Genomic DNA, 21,966 nt, shown 5'->3' with positions numbered 1-21,966 from the left:
GGGGCCTGCCTGCTGCCCTTTCCTAGGGAGACCCCTGGAGCTGCTCAGGGCCCTGAGGCCAGCCCCACCTGTGGTGCCCAGCTCTGCTCCTTCAGCTAGAGCAGGGCCCAGAGGCTTGGATGCCTCTTGAGACCATGAGTCCCTGCACTGTCAAGGAAAGGAATAAAAGCAGCAGAGGACACCTGGCAGGACTCTCAGCCCCCAAGTCCCTGGTGTCGCCTGGAGCCACACAGCCTGTGGTCCTACTATGTGCCAGCCCATGCTGGGCCTGGGCCTCAGCATGGCCTCCAGATGCAGAGCACCCACAGGGGCCATGAACCTTCTTCTTGCTGTACCCAGCTGCTGCGGAATGGGCTCCTGTTTCCCCTCCAGTGGCACTCATGGTGCCCCTACCGCTGTCCACCCTGGCTGGGCGCCAGGTACCAGGAAACCTGGCACGGGCCCACAGGGCCAGGGCAGGGAGCTGTGCCCAGTGTGCAGGAGCAGGGGCTTGGCTCCCCCTCTGCAGCCCTGCCCAGGGATCCACGTGGAGCAGGAGGAGACAGCTTGGGCTGGGTTAAATTTAACTTGTCAGGAGCCAATTGCGTCGGCTGAGTGGCTGGCTGGGCTTCAGTGTCTGGGGAGCTGCCAGGAGAGGGGGTGGAGAGGGGGTGCAAAGTTTAAATGTGCCTGGGGAGTACATGGAGCCATGAGGTGCCTAGGGTGGGGCGGGCCGGGCCTCCTTCTGGAGTAGCTGAGGCCTCTGCGCAGTTACAGGAGCCCCCCGCCAGTGGGTGGGGCAGGTCGGCAGCACTTTGGCAGAGCTGCTGGGGCCTAGGTAAGAGACAGCAGGCATGCAGGGTCCCTCTGGAAATGGGGTGGTTCCCCAATTCCATCTGTGGGAGAGAAAGGGGGGAGAAGAGGAGGTGGGGGCAGTGGGCAAGGCCAGCCCAGTCCTGCCCTCATGGAGCCTACAAAGGAAGGGACTCAAGGGGCCAGGCTGAGCCTGGGACCGTGAGGAGAAAAGGGGGTCCATGAACATGGACCCAGCCACCCCCCAGGGCCCCACGCTCAGTTTAATGCTCCACCCAGGCCATCTTGAAATGTCTAATCAGGTTTGGGCAGGGGCCCACAGTTCTTTCTGCACAGGCCTGAAAATCTCATAGTTTCCTGGGTAGGGAGCTGAGAGATGGGAGGCGGGGCCATGGGGGCACCACTTTTCCAGCTCCGGCCTCAGGAGTGCCCCTGACGCCAGGTCAGTGGCTCGTGGGCCTGTTCTAGGGAAGACAGAGGGTGATGAGAGGCCATGGGCCAGACACTTTGCCCACAGTACTTAGGAAAGGTAGTGTACATGGAGGCCCATGCTAGGGCTCGAGGACCCCCAGGGCTCAGTCCTCTGTGAGGTACTCCAGGAGACAAAGCACCCCCTCTGCCAAGCTCAGCTGAGCTACACTCAGTAGGTGCTCAATAAACACTCCTGACTGTCTGCTGGAGTGGTGCCAGTCAGCTAGGCAAACAGCTGGGGTGGGACAGAGCCTGGAGCCCACAGGCCCTGCCCAGAATCCAAGCCCTGCCACTTAGTGACAAGGTCTCAGACAGCTGTGGAAGTGTGCCAAGCCGGTGTCCTCAGGGCTGTGCGAGGTCCAAAGGAGACCAGGTGTTCAACAGCCTTTGTAAAGGGGTGAGGGGCAAGGGGGCATTAACTCCACAGTGTGCGTCTGCTGTTCTGTGGCTGTCTTCTGGGGGCAGCCCCCGGATCTTCCTTCAGGACACCCACCCTCAGGTGGCCCACCTCTAGATGAGACCTGGGACATCATGTCAGCACTTCAGGACCATTGGTCAGGCCTAGGTTGCCCCATCCTCCATCCTGGGCTGCTCTCTGCTGGGATGTCACCTGGAGGGACCTCTCTGAGGGGCCAAGTGTCTGAGCTCAGACCCAGAGAGGAGGGCTGAGCTGAGCAGGGGGCCGGGAGAGTGTGGGGGCAGGGTCGTGGGGAGGGAAGGTCAAGCACTCATACACACAGACACACACACATATAGACACACACAGACACACCCACATATGGACACGCATATACACATATACACAGGCACACACACAGACCCGCATGCACACACATATGGACAAGCACACACACGTAGACATGCACACAGACACACACACACAGACCTGCATGCACACACATATGGACAAGCACACACACGTAGACATGCACACAGACATGCACAGACACACACACAGACCGGCACACACAGACCCACATGCACACACATATGGACAAGCACACACACATAGACATGCACACACACACACACAACTCGCCCCCTCCTTGGGAGTCCCTCAGACCCGGTCCCCACCCTGCAGGACCCTGGGGACATCTTCATTAACTGGATTCGGTGTCCCCAGCACTTAGCGCTCTTGGGCTCCTTATTTTTCTGACAGGCTCAGCTCCTCCAGGAACTTTGCTGGTCCCGAGGGTTTGGGGAGTAAACAGAGAGGCACCTGCAGCAGGGATTGGCGCTGGAAGGGCTCTCCTGTCTCCTCCCCCAGGAAGCAATTCTTTGAGCCCCAACCCTGCCCAGAGCACCCCCACGGTCCCCTGAGGGGAGCCTGCTGGGAGGAAGAGGTGCCCAGCATCCTGCATGTAGGCTCAGGGGCTGGGACCATGTATACACACAGATGTACATGCATACACATGCACACACCCACGCACGCACACACTGTCCAGGACCCAGTGTCAGTGGCATGATGGGGGAGGCCTGGACAGCCCTGGGAGGAGAGTGGGGCCTGTGGGTTTGTGCCCAGGAAAGGGCAGGGAACAGAAGGAGACTCTGCCAGGTTTCAGAGGCAAGAGTTGGGCCTTTGGGGGCCGCTGAGGTCAGGGTGGTGTTGTTGGCTTCCACTTCACCCCTGGATGGAGCAAGGCAGCATGGCCAGTGATGGCCACACAGCAGTCAAACTCCCCAGAGCCACCCCAAGGTACCCAGCCCAGTGGGCCACCCCTCCTCCACCCCAGACAGACCCCCCCCACCCTTGGGGGCACAGAGGCATGGCTGACCCTCTGCTCTCCAGGGCCCTGCTGAGGCCTGTCCACTGAGTGCCCCCCAGTACTGTGCTGATTCCATGCCCCTCCCACCTCCACCTGCTCCAGCAGCAGGCCCCCAACTTGCCTACTTTCTCCAGCCCCAGGGCCCTGGGTCACTCTGGCCTTCCTCTGGTCAGGCCTGGTAGCCCCCAGGAGTTTAATATCAACTGTCAGGTCTGGATTCAGGATGAACTCTGGTACCTGGGGGCAGGTCCCCGGTAGCACCCACTGTGGCATTGTCTGGTCACAGCCCCCACAGTCCTGTGTGTGGTGGAGGCTCACCTGGGGCTAGGCCCAGCCCCCACACAGCTGGGTGGGGCTCAGAGCCATCCCTGCCCCTCCCAGTCTGTTGGGCTGAGGGCTCTGGAGAAGGCGCAGCAAACAGAGGACCACTTTCTCGCTTCCCTTCCTTGTTCCTCCATGATTTCCTTTATCACTTATGCAGCAGGACCTGCTCAGGTGCAATTCATTTCAGGCACTCAGCAAATATTTATCAAGCCCTCAGGGTGATGCATGGCTCCTCATGCTGACCTTCTGTGGTGGATATGTTGGGAAGCCCATTTCATACCCCAGAAAACTGAGTCTCACGAGCAGGCAGGAAAGAAGCCTGCAGCCGTGGGGACAGCTGTGACCTGGAAGAGACTCCCTGCCTGAGAACAAAATGGGCATGGTGCAAAGGCCAGTGGGGAGAAGCAGCTCTCCCAGAGCTCCTGGATGCGGCTATACCTGAAACTCATTACCCTGCACTTTCCAGCCCTGGGCAATAGTAAGCAGTCATTTTCCCCAGGCCCTTTTGAGCTGGTGTCTGCTACTTGCAGCCAAATCAGAGCAGCGACACCTTCAGGATGGAGGTGCTTGAGGTCTCCTGCTCAGCAGCAACTGGGGACCCTGGAGAAGATCTCACTCCGCCTTATCTTCTGCCTGTCACATATCCCCAGACCCAATTCTGCCCTGACTCCAAAGGTAGGGAGGGAAAGGCAGGCTCTGCTCTGCTTCCTGTTCCAAACTGCAGCCTCGGGAGCCATCCTGATCACACTGGGCCCTGAGCTCACCAGAATGCACCCAGAGCTGCTTCAGAATGTCACGGGTGGGGGGGGGGCAGGGACAAGGAACAAAGAAAGAAAACTTTGTACTCCCATATTCAAATGATTCCTCCGGGGGTGGGGGGGAGGGGAGAGAAAGCAAACAGCAGCTTCCATGGAGGTAACATCGAGGCTGGACTCGGAAGCCCCACAGGTGCCAGGAAGCTGCCTTGGTGTGACAAGCAGGCCAAGTGTGCTGCCGCTGGCTCTTGAGGCCCCTCATTACTCCTCATAAGTGGCTATGTCCCTGCACAGCAGGACATGCAGCTGGCTCAAGGGAGTAAAGTGTTCCCATCAAGGCAAGCTGCTGGCGGCAGGGCCCACAGCCCAAGACAAGGAAGGACGCCTGGGGCCGCGTCCTGCTGGCCTGATCCTGGCAACACCCTGCCTGTTTTTCCAGCCCAAGCTCCCCTACCCAACCCCAATGCCCTTCTGACCTCTCCCCTAGAACATCCCACTGGCAATTCAATCTCGACACAGGGCACATCGTTTTTGGCACAATGTCCCCAAATCCTGCTCCTCTACAGATTTCCCACCTAGAATTACAATAGTCACAGGAGAGCAGCCAGGGCCGCCTGCCTCTCCTCCCTCTTACTCCTCCCCTCAGCCCTGGGTGGTCAGTACTATGGAACTCCCATTCCAGGATGGAGACACAAAGTGGGGGAGGGGGCTCTCAGCCAGTGAGCAAGAGAGCTGGAGCCCCCTTTTTACCCCCATCCAATCCTGCCTTTTGAGGCCTCAGGTGGGTCCCGCAAAGCACTACCAAGGTCACTGGGGAAGAGCAGGGGTGGGCCCAGAGGGCCCACTCAGCAGGGAGCTGCTGGCTGAGGATGGGGTGGCTGGAGCATGGACCCAGCAGCTAAGGAGGCAGGATGATGGGGGGCAGGGGGCCCAATCACCCTTGCTGCCCAGCTCCAGGAACTTTCCATCTCGACTTGTCCCACCGCTAGGCAAATTGGGGTGGTGCAGGGAAAGTGGGGAGGCTGTTAGCGCAACAAGGTTGCTGGTGGCAGGGTATGAGTGGACCCAGGCACCCCAAGAGGGCTCTTGGGCAGAAGGAGGCACTGGGGTCCCCAACCCTCCTCCCAGCACAGGCTCAGAGAGCCAGGAAATCATGGGCTGGCTGGGCTGAGGGTCTGGGGGTTCCTTCCTGGGTGTGTGCAGGTAGGAGCCCCTGCCCAAGGAGGGAGTGGAGGGAGCCCAGCCCCCCACTCCCAAAGTTTCTGAAGCATGTGTTGGGGCTGGCAGAGGGGTGGGCCCCCCATACTCAGGGGCTGCTGAAAGTATGGGGGTGCTTTGTGTGCCTGTGCCTGGGGTCCAATCTGTAGCCCCCTGACTTCCCACCTAGGGGTGGCAGCCTTGTGGACCCCCCTCTTACCACTCCTTCCCCCAGGCACTGGGGTGAGCCTGTCCTGCCAAGGCTGCTGCCAGTGTGTGCTACTGGCGGCAGAGGGAGCCGCAGCTTCCCTCCCGAGCTCTGTTGCCTGGCTGTCTGCTGTCTGATGTGTGTCTAACTGCCACTGTGGTCCCTGACGCTGGGTGACTGTTTCCTTGGTCTGTGGGTTTCTGTGTGTCTGAGTGTGGGTGTGTCTGTCTGTCTCACCGTGAGTGTCTCAGGCTGCATCTGTCCTTGACCCTATCTGAGCTGTGTCGGGGGTGGGGGGCGCTTCCTCCCCACCTCCCTTCCCGCAGGGGCTAACGCGGTCGACGCGGCGCAGCCGCCGCCGCAGGCAGCGCGGGAGCCCAGTGGCCTCTGTCCGCTGCAGCAAGGACCGCCTTTCCTCTTGCCCAGCGGGGGTCCCGGCCCGGCTTGCAGTCCCTTGGCTCTCTTCTCCACTGGGGGCGCTGAGCCCGGGGTGGGCGCGCTCCCCTCCCAGCTGGGCCGCTTGGGCTCCCCATCTTCCCTTATGTAACTGAACATCTGTCTGCGCCTGACAGGTCACCCTGGACCCTACGCCGGGCCCTGCCCACGGCGAGACTGAGGCCAGAGTCCGCCACATGTTGGGGGTGGACCTGGCCGGGGACCCACTCTCGGAGACCCCCTCCCTACCTCTCCTTCTTGAGACGTTCCACCCCCGGAGACCCGCTTGCCCGAGGCGTGAGACAGGGAGGGCACCCACAGGGCACGTTTCCCTGGGCGCGGGAGCAAGGCGTTTCTGCCCCCACCCCCACCGTGGGTCCCCACAAGTGCCGGGCTCCCCACGAGGGCTGAGCCGGGTCACCGGGGCCAAGGGCACGGGGTAGGCCGAACGACCCGAGACCGGCTCCCGCGCGCTGGCCGGGTGGGCAGGCGAGCTCCCGGTCCGGCCCTGCCCACCCAGGGCCCCGCGAGCCGCGGCCCTGCGCCCCGCGTCGGGCTCCAGCCAGCCGATGGCACGCGGCGCTGTCCGTGGTGCTGCCGGCTCCGGGCGGGGCGGGGGCGGGGCGACGGCTACAGCCAATGGCGGCGGCGCTGCGCCGGGTAGGGGGCGCCGGCTCCGCGCTGGGCGCATTCGCTGGCGCTGCGCTCGGGGCGCACGGACGCTCCGGCGCCGCTCCGGCTCTGCTTAGCTTGGCGCCCGCTGCTGGCCCGGGCTACTGGCCCGGGCTCTTCGGCGCAGCTCGCTCGCTCGGTCCCGGCGCCTGCGGACCATGCGCCGGGCGACCCTCGGGGAAGCAGACCGGGCCGAGAGCCCGGGGGGACGAGGCGCCCGGCCCGGAACCCCTCCCGGCCGTCCGGCCCGCGGCCCGTGCCTTACCTCTCGGCCCGAAGTCGCGTGAGCCGGCGGGAGCCATGGAGCGCGCGCCGCCCGACGGGTCGCTCAACGAGTCGGGGGCGCTGGCGGGTGAGGCGGCGGCGGCGGCGGCGGCGGGCGGGGCTCGCAGCTTCTCCGCCGCCTGGACCGCGGTTCTGGCCGCGCTCATGGCGCTGCTCATTGTAGCCACGGTGCTGGGCAACGCGCTGGTCATGCTTGCCTTCGTGGCCGACTCGAGCCTCCGCACCCAGAACAACTTCTTCCTGCTCAACCTGGCCATCTCCGACTTTCTCGTGGGTAAAGCCCCCGCGCCACATGCCAGCTCGCGGGACCTGGGCCCGAGCCGCCTCGGGGGCCTCCCGCTCGGCACGCGACCCCGCCGGCAGCCAGGCTGGGGAAGGGTGCTGGGGGTGTCCCCAGGGAAGGGCCGGCGCGACGGGCGGTCAGCGAGGCGCAGGGCGCAGCGGCGGCGGATGCAGCGCTGGCTCGGCGCCGCGGCCAAACAAAGGCTGCAGGGACTCAGGACGCGCGGAGAGCTCAGGGGGGAGGGTCTTGGGAGGTTTGGGGGAGGGCATACGGAAGAGCGGTTCTCCGAGCCGTGTTGGGGGAGGGGGCCGCGAGAAAGGCGGGGGTGCACAGAGGAGCGGCGCACTCTCACGTGCCCACACTCTGCTGCCGGCTGGGGGGCGGGGCGCCGAGGGGGCCGAGCGCCAGACACCTGTTGTGGCTGCGAGGTGTCTTGCCGACGCTAGGAGCGCGGCTTTCCTGAGGGAGAGGCTGCCAATGTGGCAGCCAAGTGCCCTATAAGCCAGTGAACAGCTTTCTCAGTGTCTGAGCTGATGCTCAGGGCCGTCCAAGGCCAGGCTAGGGGCTGGGTCCCAGCGGGCAGGAGGAGGAGGAGGAAATTCTCTTTCCTTTGGGGGCTGGGGAGGGCTGGACAGAAGCCCAGTCCCAACTCCAGGCTCTGAGTCTCCATCTAGACAAACACCCCATGACCTTCCCTCCTGCCCCCATATCCAGGGGTCACCAGTGGGGAGGGGGCAAGAGTTGAATGAAGACCAGACACAGAGCAGAGGGTGTGCCCTAGGAGACCAGGTGTGGGGGAGGGTAAGGTGAGTGCTGTGGTCCTAGACGCCCAGGTCCCTCCACTGGGCCGGCACTGTCCACGGCCCCTGTCCAGCGTGGCCTCCCTGTGCCTCCCGCCAGGTGCCTTCTGCATCCCCCTGTATGTGCCCTATGTGCTGACCGGCCGCTGGACCTTTGGCCGGGGCCTCTGCAAGCTGTGGCTGGTGGTGGACTACCTGCTGTGTACCTCGTCTGTCTTCAACATTGTGCTCATCAGCTATGACCGCTTCCTCTCAGTCACCAGAGCGGTAAGTCCCGGGACAGGGAGGGGCCCAGCAGGTGATGTCCTGAGTCCTTCAGTGGTGCTCATCACACCTGATGACTGGCTGCTCAGTAGCCATGTGCTGCCAGAGGGCTGGTCCTGGGGTTCTGGAGCCAGAATCGGATGCCCTGATGGCAGGGTCCCTTCAACCACCATCAGGGCAGGTGCACAGTCCTGAAGCTGAGGGAGGATCTGAGGTCAGAAGCCCTTGGCAAGACCTGTGTTTGCACCTCCCGCCCTGCCACGCACATACACAGACACACATGCACATACTCACAAATCACAAACACACGCACATGTGTGCACACAGGTGCACGAAACACACCTGCACATGTGGATGCATACGCACACATCCACATGTGTGCGTGCAGTGTACATGCACACACAATGGACACATATGCACAATACATGCATGCATACACATGCATACGTGCAAACACATCCACAGTGCACAAATGCACCTGCACACATGTGCACAAACACACGGACACACACATGCACACTTGCACACAGATGTTGCACAATATTCATACACAGAGAACATGCACACATGCCCCTGCACACATATGTGCATACATATACATACATACATGCACACACCACTCTGGCAGACAGGCAGTGGCCCTGGCTCTGTGGTCCTCCCTTTCTTTGAGTGGCAGCCATGGTAACCAGGAGGCAGGGCCAAGAGGCTGCCTGGGTTCTCTGTGCCTGTGCATTCTGGGCACAGGGCCGGCTGGGCTGGAGCAGAAATCACCCCTCGACCTTGCACTCCCAGGGGTCTCCCCTCTGCCGGGGGAGGGTATCTCCCCGTCTAGCCTCAAGAAGCTATGGGACAGAGCACACACAGAGGGCACAGGGTGGACCAGACAGATCTCGCTGCAGCCCCAGCTCCACCCTCCTTAGCCGGCCCACCTGGGTTCCCCACTCCCTTCCCCAGCCGTCGGGAAAGCCAGGATAATAATAGCTTTGTTGGGCAGGTTAAATGAGATAATATCCATAAAGTGCTTCCCTCTGCTGAGCCCCTCCAGGGGGAACTGCTGACGCTGCCTGGCCTGGCTGAGACAGAGCAGAGACATCTGCCATGTCCCACCCTCCCTCCTTTTGAGCTGTTTGCTTTCTGTACTTGAGAGGAGCAGTGCCCCATGCCCTGCCTGGATCCTGGGGAGGACTTGCTGGGCACTGCCCCGTCCTCCTGCTCTCCCTTCAGCTCTCCTGGTGTGGCTCCAGGATGCTTTGTGCATGTCAGGAATGGGACTTTGCCCAGGAACGGGCTGGCACTGGCTTCTGCCTGCCCCCCAGTTCCCTGGGGAGCTACATGCAAAGCGTCTGCACAGGGCTGGGCTGGGCTGGGCCTCCCCTGGCAGTGGCTCAGGCCTCTCTCTGCAAGCCCCACTCATGTGGGAACAAGATGCTGAGTGGCGCCTCCTGTGCAGCTGAGGCAGTGTGGGGGCTGGCAACTTGGGGAGATGCCAGAACCCCAGGGAGCTCACAGCCAGGGTGGAGGGGTCAACAGGTAGCCAAGCACAGTTAGGATTCAAGTTGATCTGGGGGAGGTTCTGGGGAAAGCCCGGGAGGCTTCCTGGCAGAGGCACTATGAGCTGAGCCCCGAAGGGGGCAGAGAGAGGGGAAGGCCAGTGCACAGATGCCAGAGACTGGCCTGGGCACCATCCCTGTCCCTGCTGACTTTCGCGCCACAGGTGTCATATCGGGCCCAGCAGGGTGACACACGGCGGGCGGTGCAGAAGATGGCGCTGGTGTGGGTGCTGGCCTTCCTGCTGTATGGGCCGGCCATCCTGAGCTGGGAGTACCTGTCCGGCGGCAGCTCCATCCCCGAGGGCCACTGCTACGCCGAGTTCTTCTACAACTGGTACTTCCTCATCACGGCCTCCACGCTGGAGTTCTTCACACCCTTCCTCAGTGTCACCTTCTTCAACCTCAGTATCTACCTGAACATCCAGAGGCGCACGCGTGTCCGGCTGGATGGGGTCCGAGAGGCGTCCGGCCCGGAGCCCCCACCCGAGGCCCAGCCCTCCCCGCCCCCACCCCGGCCCAGCTGTTGGGGCTGCTGGCACAAGGGGCCCGGGGAGGCCCTGCCCCTGCACCGGTATGGGGTCAGTGAGGCGGCCCCTGGCCCCGATGTGGGGGAGGAGGCCCTTGGGGGTGGCAGTGGGGGAGGAGGCGCCACAGCCTCCCCCACCTCCAGCTCAGGCAGCTCCTCAAGGGGTGCAGAGCGACCTCGCTCGTTCAAGCGTGGCCCCAAGCCCTCGGCGTCCTCCGCGTCGCTGGAAAAGCGCATGAAGATGGTGTCCCAGAGCATCACCCAGCGTTTCCGCCTGTCAAGGGACAAGAAGGTGGCCAAGTCCCTGGCTGTCATCGTGAGCATCTTTGGACTCTGCTGGGCCCCATACACGCTCCTGATGATCATCCGCGCTGCCTGTCATGGCCACTGTGTCCCTGACTACTGGTATGAGACGTCCTTCTGGCTGCTGTGGGCCAACTCAGCTGTCAACCCCGTGCTCTATCCGCTCTGCCATTACAGCTTCCGCCGCGCCTTCACCAAGCTGCTCTGCCCCCACAAGCTCAAGATCCAGCCCCATGGCTCCCTTGAGCACTGCTGGAAGTGAGGAGTCCTCCAGACCCATGCTGCCCCCACATGGCCCTCCGAGGAGCCGTATCATGTCTGGGGCCACCCTAAAGGCCAGGCAGCCTCCCTCAGGCCATCTGCACTGCAGCGGTGGGCATGGGGGACCCGTGCTGGCTGAACGGGAACATGGTAGGCTGGGGCTGCTACCCCAGTCCTGGCTCCAGCCCCAGAGGGACAGTCCAGGGCTCCCAGCCACGCTGTCCCACCCCAGTGGGCAGGGCGCTGGTGTCCTTTTTTGCACAAATACTGGTTGGTGTTCTCTTGCCAAAGCAAGTGCTTAGTGTGTGCTCCAGGCCTCCTGACCCAGCAGTTTGCTCCTGCACACGCACACACCTGCACAGACCTGCACACCTGCCTGCTCCCAAACTAGCCAGACCCCACCTTTGCTACTGTCTCACCCCTGCTTAAGCCTAAGTCCTGGCCCCTTTATCACTCCCCGCTCCAACTCTCTTGCTCCCCAAAAAGTGCCCAGTGACCCTCCAGGAACCTCACAGCTGTTCTCTGCATTTCCATTCTGGGTGTTTTCAGGAAGATGAAGAAGAAAACACGTCTGTGAACTTGATGTTCCTTGGATGTTTAATCAAGGGAGACAAAATTGCCAAGGCATTTGGGCTGGATTGGCAGGTGTGGGCTCCCACGCCCTCCTCCCTTTGTACTGCTGTTTCCGGCTCAGCCACCAGCTGCTTGCCCGTCACCCTGTGCTCCCCGGTGTGGCACCGTGCCAAGAGCTCAGATGGACCCTCTGTCTGCTGACCCGGCCCCTCCGCTCCAGCCGCTTAGCTGGGACTGCTGGGGCCTTAGAAGGCAGAGGGGCCAGCATGCCCTGAGGGCTCTGACGGAGGCCAAGGGAGCCTGGGTGGTCTGGCAGAGAGGGCTGCCTGCCCCGCCTGGCCCCACGCCTGCCACCTGCATGCCACCTGATGCACCTGTTGCCCTGCCCACCGTGAGGCCACAATAAAGTGGATTATTTTCATCCTGTGGCTTTCTGTGGCTCCCTGAGGACTCCGAGGGATGGCAGAGTGAGGAGACAAGAGCTCAGCCAGTGACGGTGGAGGGCTGTGAGCCTCCCCCCACCCCACAAGGTCTCCTCTGAGTGGACTGCAGTGGGGACAGGCCGCTCACCCCAGGCCTTCACACTAACAAAGGCCTGTACCCCAGTCAGGCCCCACCCCTGGCCTCCCACTCTCCCAGGAGCCCACAGGGAGGGTCAGCCCTGTACACCTGTTAGGAAGGACATCACTAGCCAAGCACATGGGGTCCCCACGGGAGGGGCTTCTCTTATCCATCAGGCACCTGCCTACCCCCAGGACAGGTCCTCCCTCTTGGCCATGACTACTCCCGGCCACAGCCTTCAGCCAGGGCAGCGTGGCTCTGCCCCAGCGCTGTCAGGCTCTGTCCTGGGGAAAGGCCTGGAGGTGGGGCCAAAGGTGACAGCCAGAGACAGTGAGAAGAGGACCTGACAGATGGAACACAGTGCTTGCCTGCTGAGCAAAGTGTCCTAAAGGCGGCCCTGCGGCAAGTCTCTGTGGGCTCTACACAGGAGGCAGACACTGGCCTTCACACCCTGGAGCACAAAGTCCACTTGGAAAATGGCATGTCAGGTCCAACTCAGGAGAGGTGCAAACTCAGGGCGTCAGCTGTCATCCTCACTAGTCAGAGGGGGCCTTCTCCCCCTGACCACATGGATGCAGCCTCCCTCTCGCACTCCTGCGGTCAGCTTGCTCTGCCCCAGCTCTGACCGTGGCTCCCTGGCCCTTGGCAGACACGCAGACGCAGCCTCCCTCTCGCACACCCGTGGTCAGCTTGCTCTGCCCCAGCTCTGGCCGTGGTTCCCTGGCCCTTGGCAGAAATGTGCATCCTCTCCGTGTAACCCTGCTACCGCTGGGTGCCAGGGGGTCCAGGCTTTAGCACCACAGTGCCGCTCAGCACCCAGACATGGCTTCATAATGGCTCAGATCAGCCAACACTGCAGGGGGGACAAGCCGTCACAGCAACATTAAAAAAATGAAACAAAAAATGTAAACCTGTTTACTCTGGACGTTTTCTCAGCCCCACAGCTGTGTCTGCACTTCTGTTATCCAAACTCCTGGAGAAGTCCCTCCAGAGCCCTAAGTCCGCACCCCTCCGCCCCAGCTCTCTCTAAAAAACATCCTGATTTTATCTCCTGAAAGTTCGAGGCACCCCTGTAGTCAAGGCAGGACCCTCTTCTTGGGCAAGAAACTGCCAGGCAGAGCCAGCACCCTCCCTGGTGACCAGGGAGGCAAGCCTGGGGCACTTGGACCTTGGTGATTCTTGTCCCTGTCTGTGTGCACTCCCCCCACCCAAGGGGGCTGTGCTGTTATGAGCAGAGGTGGGAGCAGGGCAGGCACTATGGAAGCAAGGACACCAGATGCCACCTTCTACAGAGCTCAGAGAGCAGGGACCCCACCTGGCAGCTGCCTGTGGGATGCCCCAACACTGTAAAGAGGCTGTGTTGCTGCTGCCAGCAGACTAGCTGTCCACTGCCCCTCCTGGTCCTGTTCAACCTGGCCTGACCCCTGCAGGCTCCAGCTCCTTGGCCTGGCTGTCTGGAAAAGGACAAAGAGCCTGTTCTTGGCAGCAGTGGGCGCGTCTATGCCGCACGCTCAGCCAGAGCCAACAGCCTCTCCACCCAGTCCTGCTAAATGGCCGCAAATTGGAGGATAAAAGCACAGGCTTTCAAGCAATTTTGCATTCAATGTCTGGAAACTGCTGCTCCCGAGCTCCTGTGTGGGGCCAGAGGAGGAGAGAAGAAAGGCCAAGTCCATCGCCGGCTTCTCCAGCAAACAAACACACCTAGGGGCCGCCACTGACCAACATCTGCTGGAGGCTAGCCCCGACCTATGTGGGCACAGACATACGTGGTCCCTGGGCTCCAGGGGGCATATAAACAACAAATAATCAATAACCAGGGCCTTCCCTCAGGGGCTAAGAGCTGTAGGGGAGACTGGGCAGGGCCGGAGGAGCAGCGGCCGGCTTGTGAGCCAAGTGACTGGGACCACTCGGTGGAGGTGGCATCCACTCATTCACTTATCAGCAGACATGGGCTGGGCCCCTGCTGAGCACCAGGTAGGGGTTCAAGAGGCAGAGGGGCCAGTCAGGGGAGCTGATGGGAGAGCGAGGAGTGAAAGTGTACAGGCCCAAGGCAGGAGGAGCATCACATGGCAGTCTTGCTGCTGACGGAATGGGTGCTGGGGAGGGAGCCTCAGGATCCAGGAGGGTGCAGTCTGGGAGGTCTGCCTGGAAGCAGTGGTCCCCGATGACCTAACAGTAGGGGGCCTCGGCAGCCATAGAGGGACATATGCAGAGACTAGAGGGGCGTGGTATCTGAGGAACGGGGCAGTTCTGGGACTCAGGACCCACCTGAGTGCACAGGGATGGGCTGCCCACAGCCCTGGAGCCACTCACCAATAGAAGGCCAGAGCCAGCAGACCTCCCAGGGTCCTCCAGACAGGGCCCCTCAGGATGGGCACTGCTGCATGTGCTCCTGTGCTGGCTCTGGATGCTGTCTTGGTCAACTAGTGCTGCTGTAACAGAAATACCACAAATGGATGGCTTTAACAAATTGAAATTTATACTCTCACAGTTTAGGAGGCTAGAAGTCCAAATTCAGGGCACCGGCTCTAGGGGAAGGCTTTCTCTCTCTGTCTGCTCTGGAGGAAGTTCCTTGTCTCTGAGCTTCTGCTCCTGGGCGATCTTCATGTGGCTCAGAGTCTCTCCTCCCCCATCTCTGCTTTCTTGCTTGCTGATTTAATCTCTTTTATACCTCAAAACAAATTGACTCAAAACACACCCTACACTAACCCTGCCTCATTAAGGTAACAATGACAACCCGTTTCCAAATGGAATTATAGCACAGGCATAGAGGTTAGGATTTACAACACATATTTGGGGGGGACACAATTCATCTATAACATTCTGCACTTCGGGGCCCTAAAAGTCATGTCTTTGCCACTGCAAAACACATTCACCCCATCACATTATCCCCAAAGTCTTACATCAGCTCCAGGTCTAAAACCTCATCTTCTGAATCATCTAAATCAAATATGGGTGAGACTTTAGGTGTCTTCCATCCTGGGGCAAAATTCCTCTTCATCTGTGAACCTACGAAGTCTAGACTACAAGTTGTCTGTTTCCAAAGCACCATGGTCAGGTAGGCACAAGATAGATATTTCCATTACAAATGGGAGAAGTTGGGGTGAAAGAAGGGATAATGGAAACCAAGCAAGTCCTACACCCAGCAGAGTGATTTACATTCACTCTCAAGGCTTGAAAATAATCCTCTGTTCTTTAGGACCATCTGGGCAATGGCCCCGCCCTCCAGGTTGAGTGCTGGCCATCCTCTCTGGATTCTAGGTGGAGGCTCCTTGGCCCTGGGCTTCAGCTCAGCCTTCCAGGTCCACTGGGAAGGAAACTCAGCTCCCTTGGCTTTGGGTGGGAGTCCATCTACCCACTCAGCCTCGGCAAGCTCCATTCTTCTGTCCCTTGGGCATGGCAGCCCTGCCTCTCAGCTATGGGCAGCGGCCCCATCCTCTTGGCCAAACTGAATGGCAGCTTCACGCTCCAGAATGGAGTTGGTGAAGATCTGATTCTTTGAAACCTAGGAGGCTGTGGCTCTACCTATTGAGACCCCAGAGGCTGTGGCCCCACCCTTTGAGACCCCAGAGGCTGTGGCCCCACCCTTTGAGACTGAGGCAGCTGTGCTCCCTTTGCTTTTTCCAACAGTTCTGCTGATCTCTGAGCTGCTCCAGGGATAGTTCTTTTTTTCCTTGGAAGAAACAGATGCAGCTCCTTTGGCCTGTTTCCTGCCTGTAGAATTCCAAAAGGCAGACAGCGTTTTTTCCTTTTGTTCTTTCTCTGTCCCTTTCAGTCTAAGCTGATGGTTTTCCTGCTGTAATAGTTGGTTAGATCCATCAGTCACAGGCGTAATGTCTTTAACAAAATATTGTGTACCCACATCCTTCATGAAAATTTTAGGACATGTGTCCTTAGTTTGTACAACCAAATTTTCCAAATCTTTAAAGTTTTGTTTTCAGTTTTCACTGTCCATTTTTAAGTCCATCTCTTTCCTCTTGCATTTAACTATAAGCAGCAAGGAGAAATCATGCGACCCCTTTAAGACCTTGCTTAGAAATCTCATCAGCAGATATCCAAGTTCATCCTTACAAGTTCTACCTTCCACCAAACATTTGAACATAATTCAGACACGTTCTTTCTCTGCCGCTGCATAAAAATCATTGACCTTCCACGCCCAATCACGTGTTCAGCACTGTCTTTTAGAAGCACATTTAACGTGCACATTTATAGTGACATTCTGTTGTTGGTGCCATATGTATTCTCTATAGCTCTCCTCACTTGCTTCTGAGACCTCACCAGAATTGCCTTTGACTCCTATAATTCTACCAACAGTCTCTTCTAGGCAATCTAGGCTTTTACTGTAAGGCACTTTAAAACTCTTCCATAGGCATAACAAAGTTTATTAAGAAAAATGTTCTACATCCCACTTTGGTGAGTGATGTCTGGGGTCTTAAAAGTTTGCAAGTGGCCATCTGAGATGTATCAATTGGTCCCAACCCATCTGGAGCAAAGGAGAATGAAGAAGACCAAAGACACAAGGAAAATATGATCCTGAGACAAAAAGGCCACATAAACCAGAGACTTCATCAGCCTGAGAGAGACCAGAAGAACTAGACGGTACCCAGCAACCACCAATGACTGCCCTAACAGGGAACACAACAGAGAGTCCCTGACGGAGCGGGAGAAAAGTGTGGTGCAGAATTCAAATTCACGTAAAAAGACCAGACTTGATCGTCTGACTGAGGCTAGAGGAATCCCAGAAGACACGGCCCCTGGACTCTCTGTTAACCCAGAACTAAAACCATTCCCAAAGCCAACTCTTCAGACAAAGGTTAGACTGGACTACAAAACATGAAATAATACTTGTGAAGAGTGTGCTTCTTAAGTAGATCCCAGACCCAGTGCCATCGGTCGAGTCGATTCCAACTCATAGCAACCCTGTAGGACAGAGTAGAACTGCCCCCATAGAGTTTCCAAGGAGATACATGAGCCTAAATGGGCAGCTCCTGTTTGGAGGCGGGATGAGAAGGCAAAAAGGGACAGGAGCTGGTTGAATGGACACAGGAAACTCGGAGTGAGAAGGGGGAGTGTGCTGTCACATTATAGGGATTGCAATTAGGGACATATAACATTATGTGTATAAGTTTTTGTACAACAAATTAACTTGAGCTGTAAACTTTCACCTAAAGTAAAATTAAAAAAAAAAAAAAAAATCTTCCAGCCTCCACCCATTACCCAATTCCAAAACCACTTCCACACTGTAGGTATTTGTTAGAGCAGCACCCCCACTTCTCAGTACCAAATTCTTAAGTTATCTAGTGTTGCTGTAACAGAAGTACCGCACATGGGTGGCTTTAGGAAAGTGAAATTTATTTTCTCACAGTTTAGAGGCTAGAAGTCCAAATTCAGGGTGCCTGCTCTAGGCGAAGGCTTTCTCTCTCTGTCAGCTCTGGAAGAAGGTCCTTGTCTCTTTGAGCTTCTGTTCCTGGGCAGTCTTCAACGTGGCTTGGCATCTCTCTTCCCCACTCTGTGCCTTCTCACTTGCTTGTTTTATCTCCTTTAGATCTCAACAGAGATTGACTCAGAATGCACCCCACACCAATTCTGCCTCATTAACATAACAAAGACACCTATTCCTAAATGGGATTTCAGGTATGCGTCACTTAACGTCCACAACATGTTCTGTGAAATGGGATGTTATATGATTTGGACATTGCGTGAACACCATATCATACATAGGAGAGAGGTGCATAGGATGGTCACCGGTTGAGCCTGGGACCTGTGCCGCCACCACCACTGCTGCCACCAAACTGAGAAACTGCACCCAAAATTTGGCTCTGCTGCCACCGGTCATGTGGGGTCACCACCCTGTCTCCAAGAGCTGCGCCCACCCCCCCACCCCTGCTCAGCCCTCGCCTGCCCCTGCCCGGCCCCCGCCTGCCCACAGGCTTTTTCTTCCCTCCGTTCCTCCCAGACTGCCTTCCCTATCTCCCCTAATGGGCTTTAAGCTCCTCCAGCCCAGCCCGCCCCCAGGATCTGCCACCACTGGAGGAGTCAAGGCCTCACCCGGGCGTGATGCACAGGGTGCCCTCGGGCCAAGTGGGCCAGCAGCCTCAGGGGGCATCCCCCTCAGGTGTTCTGGTGGCATCTGCCTGGTCCCTGCCTGAGGCAAGCACAGTGGGACAGGCAGCAGCAGAGGTGCCAGGGCTCCCTCACCCTCCTGCCCCAGGGCCGGGAGTTGAATGAACACAGGATGGGGGTGCTAGTAAGAGACAGGTCAGATCTCCCTACTTAGCAAAGTATGTCCACTACTTCTTGTTCTCCAATTGGGATAACTTTGTGGGACCATGGACGCATATATGGTCAGGCATTACCCGAACAGACGTTAAGCAATGAATACCTATGTAACCACAGACACAGAGATTAGGATTTACAACACCTGTTTTGGGAGAACACAATTTAATCCATAACAGGTGCCCCTGGCACAGGCCTGGGCCCATGCTGGGGAGAGCACGGAATTCCAGGGGAGACAGGCACGAGGGGTCTCTGTGCCTCAGTGGGCAGCTGTGCCAAGGGTCCTCCCTCCCTGAGTTCTCACAGTGCCCAGCAGGGCCCCCACATCCTCTGCAAGAGGCCAAGCTGTCCAATGCTCCCTTTGGAGACCTAGGGGCACAATGGGGAACTGGTATGAACCACAGCCAAGCATGGTCTCCCAGTCCGGGCTTCTGGAGCTGGGGAGGGGGGCATGTGGCCATCTGGCCTCTGCTCCCCCTACCCCCGTGTCTCACTTGTGGCTTGGGAAGGGGTGCAAAGACAGGCCCCCAGATATCTACGGGAACGCACAGTGGGCGCTAGGCCGGCTGAGCTTGCCACAACCTCCAGCTGTCCACAAGGGGTGCCTGTCCCTCTCTAGACTGCCAACAGCGGGACCAGTGGTCACACATTTGATGGGAGTGGGGAGCAGGATCTTACCCAGTCTGACTCCATAGCAAGGCTAGTTCCTGAGCGCCTCCTTGTGTGGCCCCGTGGGGACACTGCAGGTCTCCGCTGCAGAAAAGCCTCACCCTCTCTGCGTGCTGTAGTTGGAGCAGGGGGGTGCAGGAGGGACCCAGAAGAGACTCTGGGCCAGACCTGGCTCTACTGAATACAACATGAAGCACTGATCAAGTGCCACCTGTATGCCCCTGTTGTCTTGGCCCAAAGGAGCTGTGAGCAGCAGACCTGCCCAGTCAGCTGATGGGGGAGGAGGGAGACGTGGGCCTGGTGGTGCCATGGAGGCTCAGCTCATAATGCCCAGGTGCATGGCCAGGCAGGAAGGGTGCTCAGATGGCAGGAAGGGTGCTCAGATGGCAGCAAGTCTGACTCCTTGTTTCATGGGGGAAACTGAGGCCAGAGGGGGCAGGGATGGCCCCAGCCTACCCCGCAGGCCTATGCTGAGGCTAGGGCTCAAATCCTGGCAGCCTGAGGAGATGCCAGCCCTCCGCCTCCTGGTCCCAGCAGTGTCCAAGGCCAGGCAGCTCCTGGGCCTGTTTCCTTCTGTAGAATGGGGGTGGCTGGGGTTACTGGGGAGACCAAGGGACTGGCCAGGGAAGGCGAGAGGCCTGAGGCTGGGCCTGGGGACCCCATGGGAGCGGAGCCGGGGTAGCAGACGTGAGCGTTCAGACTCCGAGGATAGTAATGCAGTCTGGTTTTAACACTATGCTGCAGGGAGAGCCCTGTGGCACAGTGGTTAAGAGCTCGGCTGCGAACCAAAAGGTTGGCAGTTGGAATCTACCGGCCACTCCTTAGAAACTCTATGAAGCAGCTCTACTCTGTCCTATAGGGTCGCTGTGAGCCGGGATTGACTCTACAGCAATGGGTTTGGTTTTTTGATTTTATGCTATAGAGTCGCTAAGAGTCAGAGTTCAACTCAGTGGCAATGGGTTTTGTTACTTGGGTTTCTGGTTTAGGAGAGAAGCCCTGGTGGCTCAACAGTGGAGTGCTCGGCTGCTAACCGCAAGGTCGTTGGTTCAAACCCACTCAGTGACTCCACGGGAGGAAAGGCCTAGGGATCTGCTCCTGTAAAGATTACAGTCTAGGAAACCCTATGCGGCAGTCCTACTTGGTCACATGACTTCTCTATGAGTCGGAATCAACTTGATGGCACACAACAACAACAACTTGCTTCAGGATACTTTGTGTGCTTTTCTTATCTAAATCTGTTTAGTCCTCAGACCACCCCACCAAGTAGGCTCTCTCACCCCCTTTTTATAGACACCAGGCATGGGGATGCTGTGACCAGCTCCTGTTCACACAGCTAAGTGACCGAGTCAGTGCTGGTTCCCTGCCGCGATCACGTTCCCAGGGCTCTCAGCTCCCGGGGCCACCTTCTCCCTCCTCTCCAGGGCAGGCGCCCCATCCCACCGGGCACCCCAGGCACCGGCAGAGCCAGCTCAGTGAACGGACACGTTACCAGTTGTGCTCAAGGCTTCCTGGTGCAGGTCCTTAAGGGCGTCTCTTGCTGCCCCCTTCTTCTGGTAACAGCAGTCGCCACTTTTTCTTTGGGGACTGTCATGTATTGAATTGTGTCCCCCCCAAAATGTGTATCAATTTGGCTAGGACATGATGCCCAGTATTGTGTGATTGTCCACCATTTTTCTGTCTGATGTGATTTTCCTGTGTGTTGTAAATCCTGCCTCTATGATGTTAATGAGGTGAAATAGGCGGCAGTTATGTTAATGAGGAAGGACTCAATCTACAAGATTGGATTGTGTCTTGAGCCAATTTCTTTTGTGATGTAACAGCCAGATGTGAGCAGAGAGACAGGGGGACCTCATGCCACCAAGAAAGCAGTGCCAGGAGCAGAGTACATCCTTTGGACCTGGGGTTCCTGCTCAGAGAATCTCCTAGTCCAGGGCAAGAGTGATGACAAGGACCTTCCTCCAGAGCAGACAGAGAAAGCCTTCCCCTGGAGCTGATGCCCTGAAATTTGGACTTCTAGCCTACTTTACTGTGAGGAAATAAATTTCTCTTTGTTAAAGCCATCCACTCGTGGTATTTCTGTTATAGCAGCACTAGATGACTAAGACAGGGACCAAGGGCCAAACCACCCACCCCTTAGTTTCTGGCCCCAGGATGGGTGTGGGTGCCAGGCGTGGGCAGTCAGAATCTCTGTGGTCGGTTCAGGGTGGTACATTCCCCAGCCCAGCCTCCAGGGCTTGGCAGGCAGGGGCCCTCTCCAGCGGCCTGGGGCCTCCAAGCCTGCTTTGGCTGTGGGCCATGGTGGACGGTGCTCACCTGGACTGCAGACAAAGTAGAGAAAAGCTGAGCTGAGAGCTGGAAAGAGACAGCTTCCTGATGCCATTGTCTGAGTGCCTGGATCCAGCTTTGCCTAAAGCCAGTTCTGGGCCTGTTTCACCAGTCACCAAAAACACCTTTTCTACAGCCAGTATAAAATGGGTTTTTGTAACTGTGATGGAGGAGTCCTGTCCAGCAAGACCCCCAATCCACCCTGTCTGGAGCCTCCATTTCCCCACTGGTGGGCAGAAGGTGTGGATCTACCTGCTCCCAAATGTCCTGGTGGGGGCGGTGCTGGCTTGCTTAACACCCAGGCTCCAGCCGGGCTGGAATCCCTCTGTTTTAGGGGGCAGGACAGCTCAGCCTGCCCATAGCCAGTTCATGTCTTTGGTTAATAATACAACAGGGCAAAGTAAGTGAGCTATTCAGTAAACACTAATTAGTTGTACTAGCTCTTGGTAGGAGAGCCGTCTTTAACAGCCCAGACCCCTTGGGTTGGAAGGTCAGGAGGCGGGCCCACATGCCTGGCCATAGTTCTTTCCCCAGGCTGCTGCTCAGGGACCTGAGCAGGTGCTCCGCCACGGGGCCGTCCCGCACACAGGGAGGCAGGCGTCCTGTCCGGAGCTGGGAATTCTCAGACGACACTCAGACGGCACACAGCATCCATCAAAGGAGGGAGAAA

The 21,966-nt window shown here is 58.4% G+C and overlaps 1 protein-coding gene across 1 annotated transcript; it reads left to right on the top strand.

Annotated features, from left to right (window-relative positions):
- The first annotated feature begins 6,920 nt into the window (after nucleotides 1–6,920).
- Nucleotides 6,921–17,761, top strand: HRH3 (histamine receptor H3). Its single transcript, XM_064276313.1, has 3 exons — nucleotides 6,921–7,179; nucleotides 8,089–8,255; nucleotides 9,967–17,761. Exons 1-3 carry the CDS (start codon nucleotides 6,921–6,923, stop codon nucleotides 10,891–10,893), a joined length of 1,353 nt encoding a protein of 450 aa, XP_064132383.1. The 3' UTR covers nucleotides 10,894–17,761.
- The last annotated feature ends 4,205 nt before the right edge of the window (nucleotides 17,762–21,966 follow it).

The sequence above is a fragment of the Loxodonta africana genome, chromosome 24 (assembly GCF_030014295.1).
Source record: "Loxodonta africana isolate mLoxAfr1 chromosome 24, mLoxAfr1.hap2, whole genome shotgun sequence".
Lineage (NCBI taxonomy): Eukaryota > Metazoa > Chordata > Mammalia > Proboscidea > Elephantidae > Loxodonta > Loxodonta africana.
The sequence above is the reverse complement of the archived record's forward strand: the minus strand, read 5'-3'. Positions and strand labels throughout refer to the sequence as shown.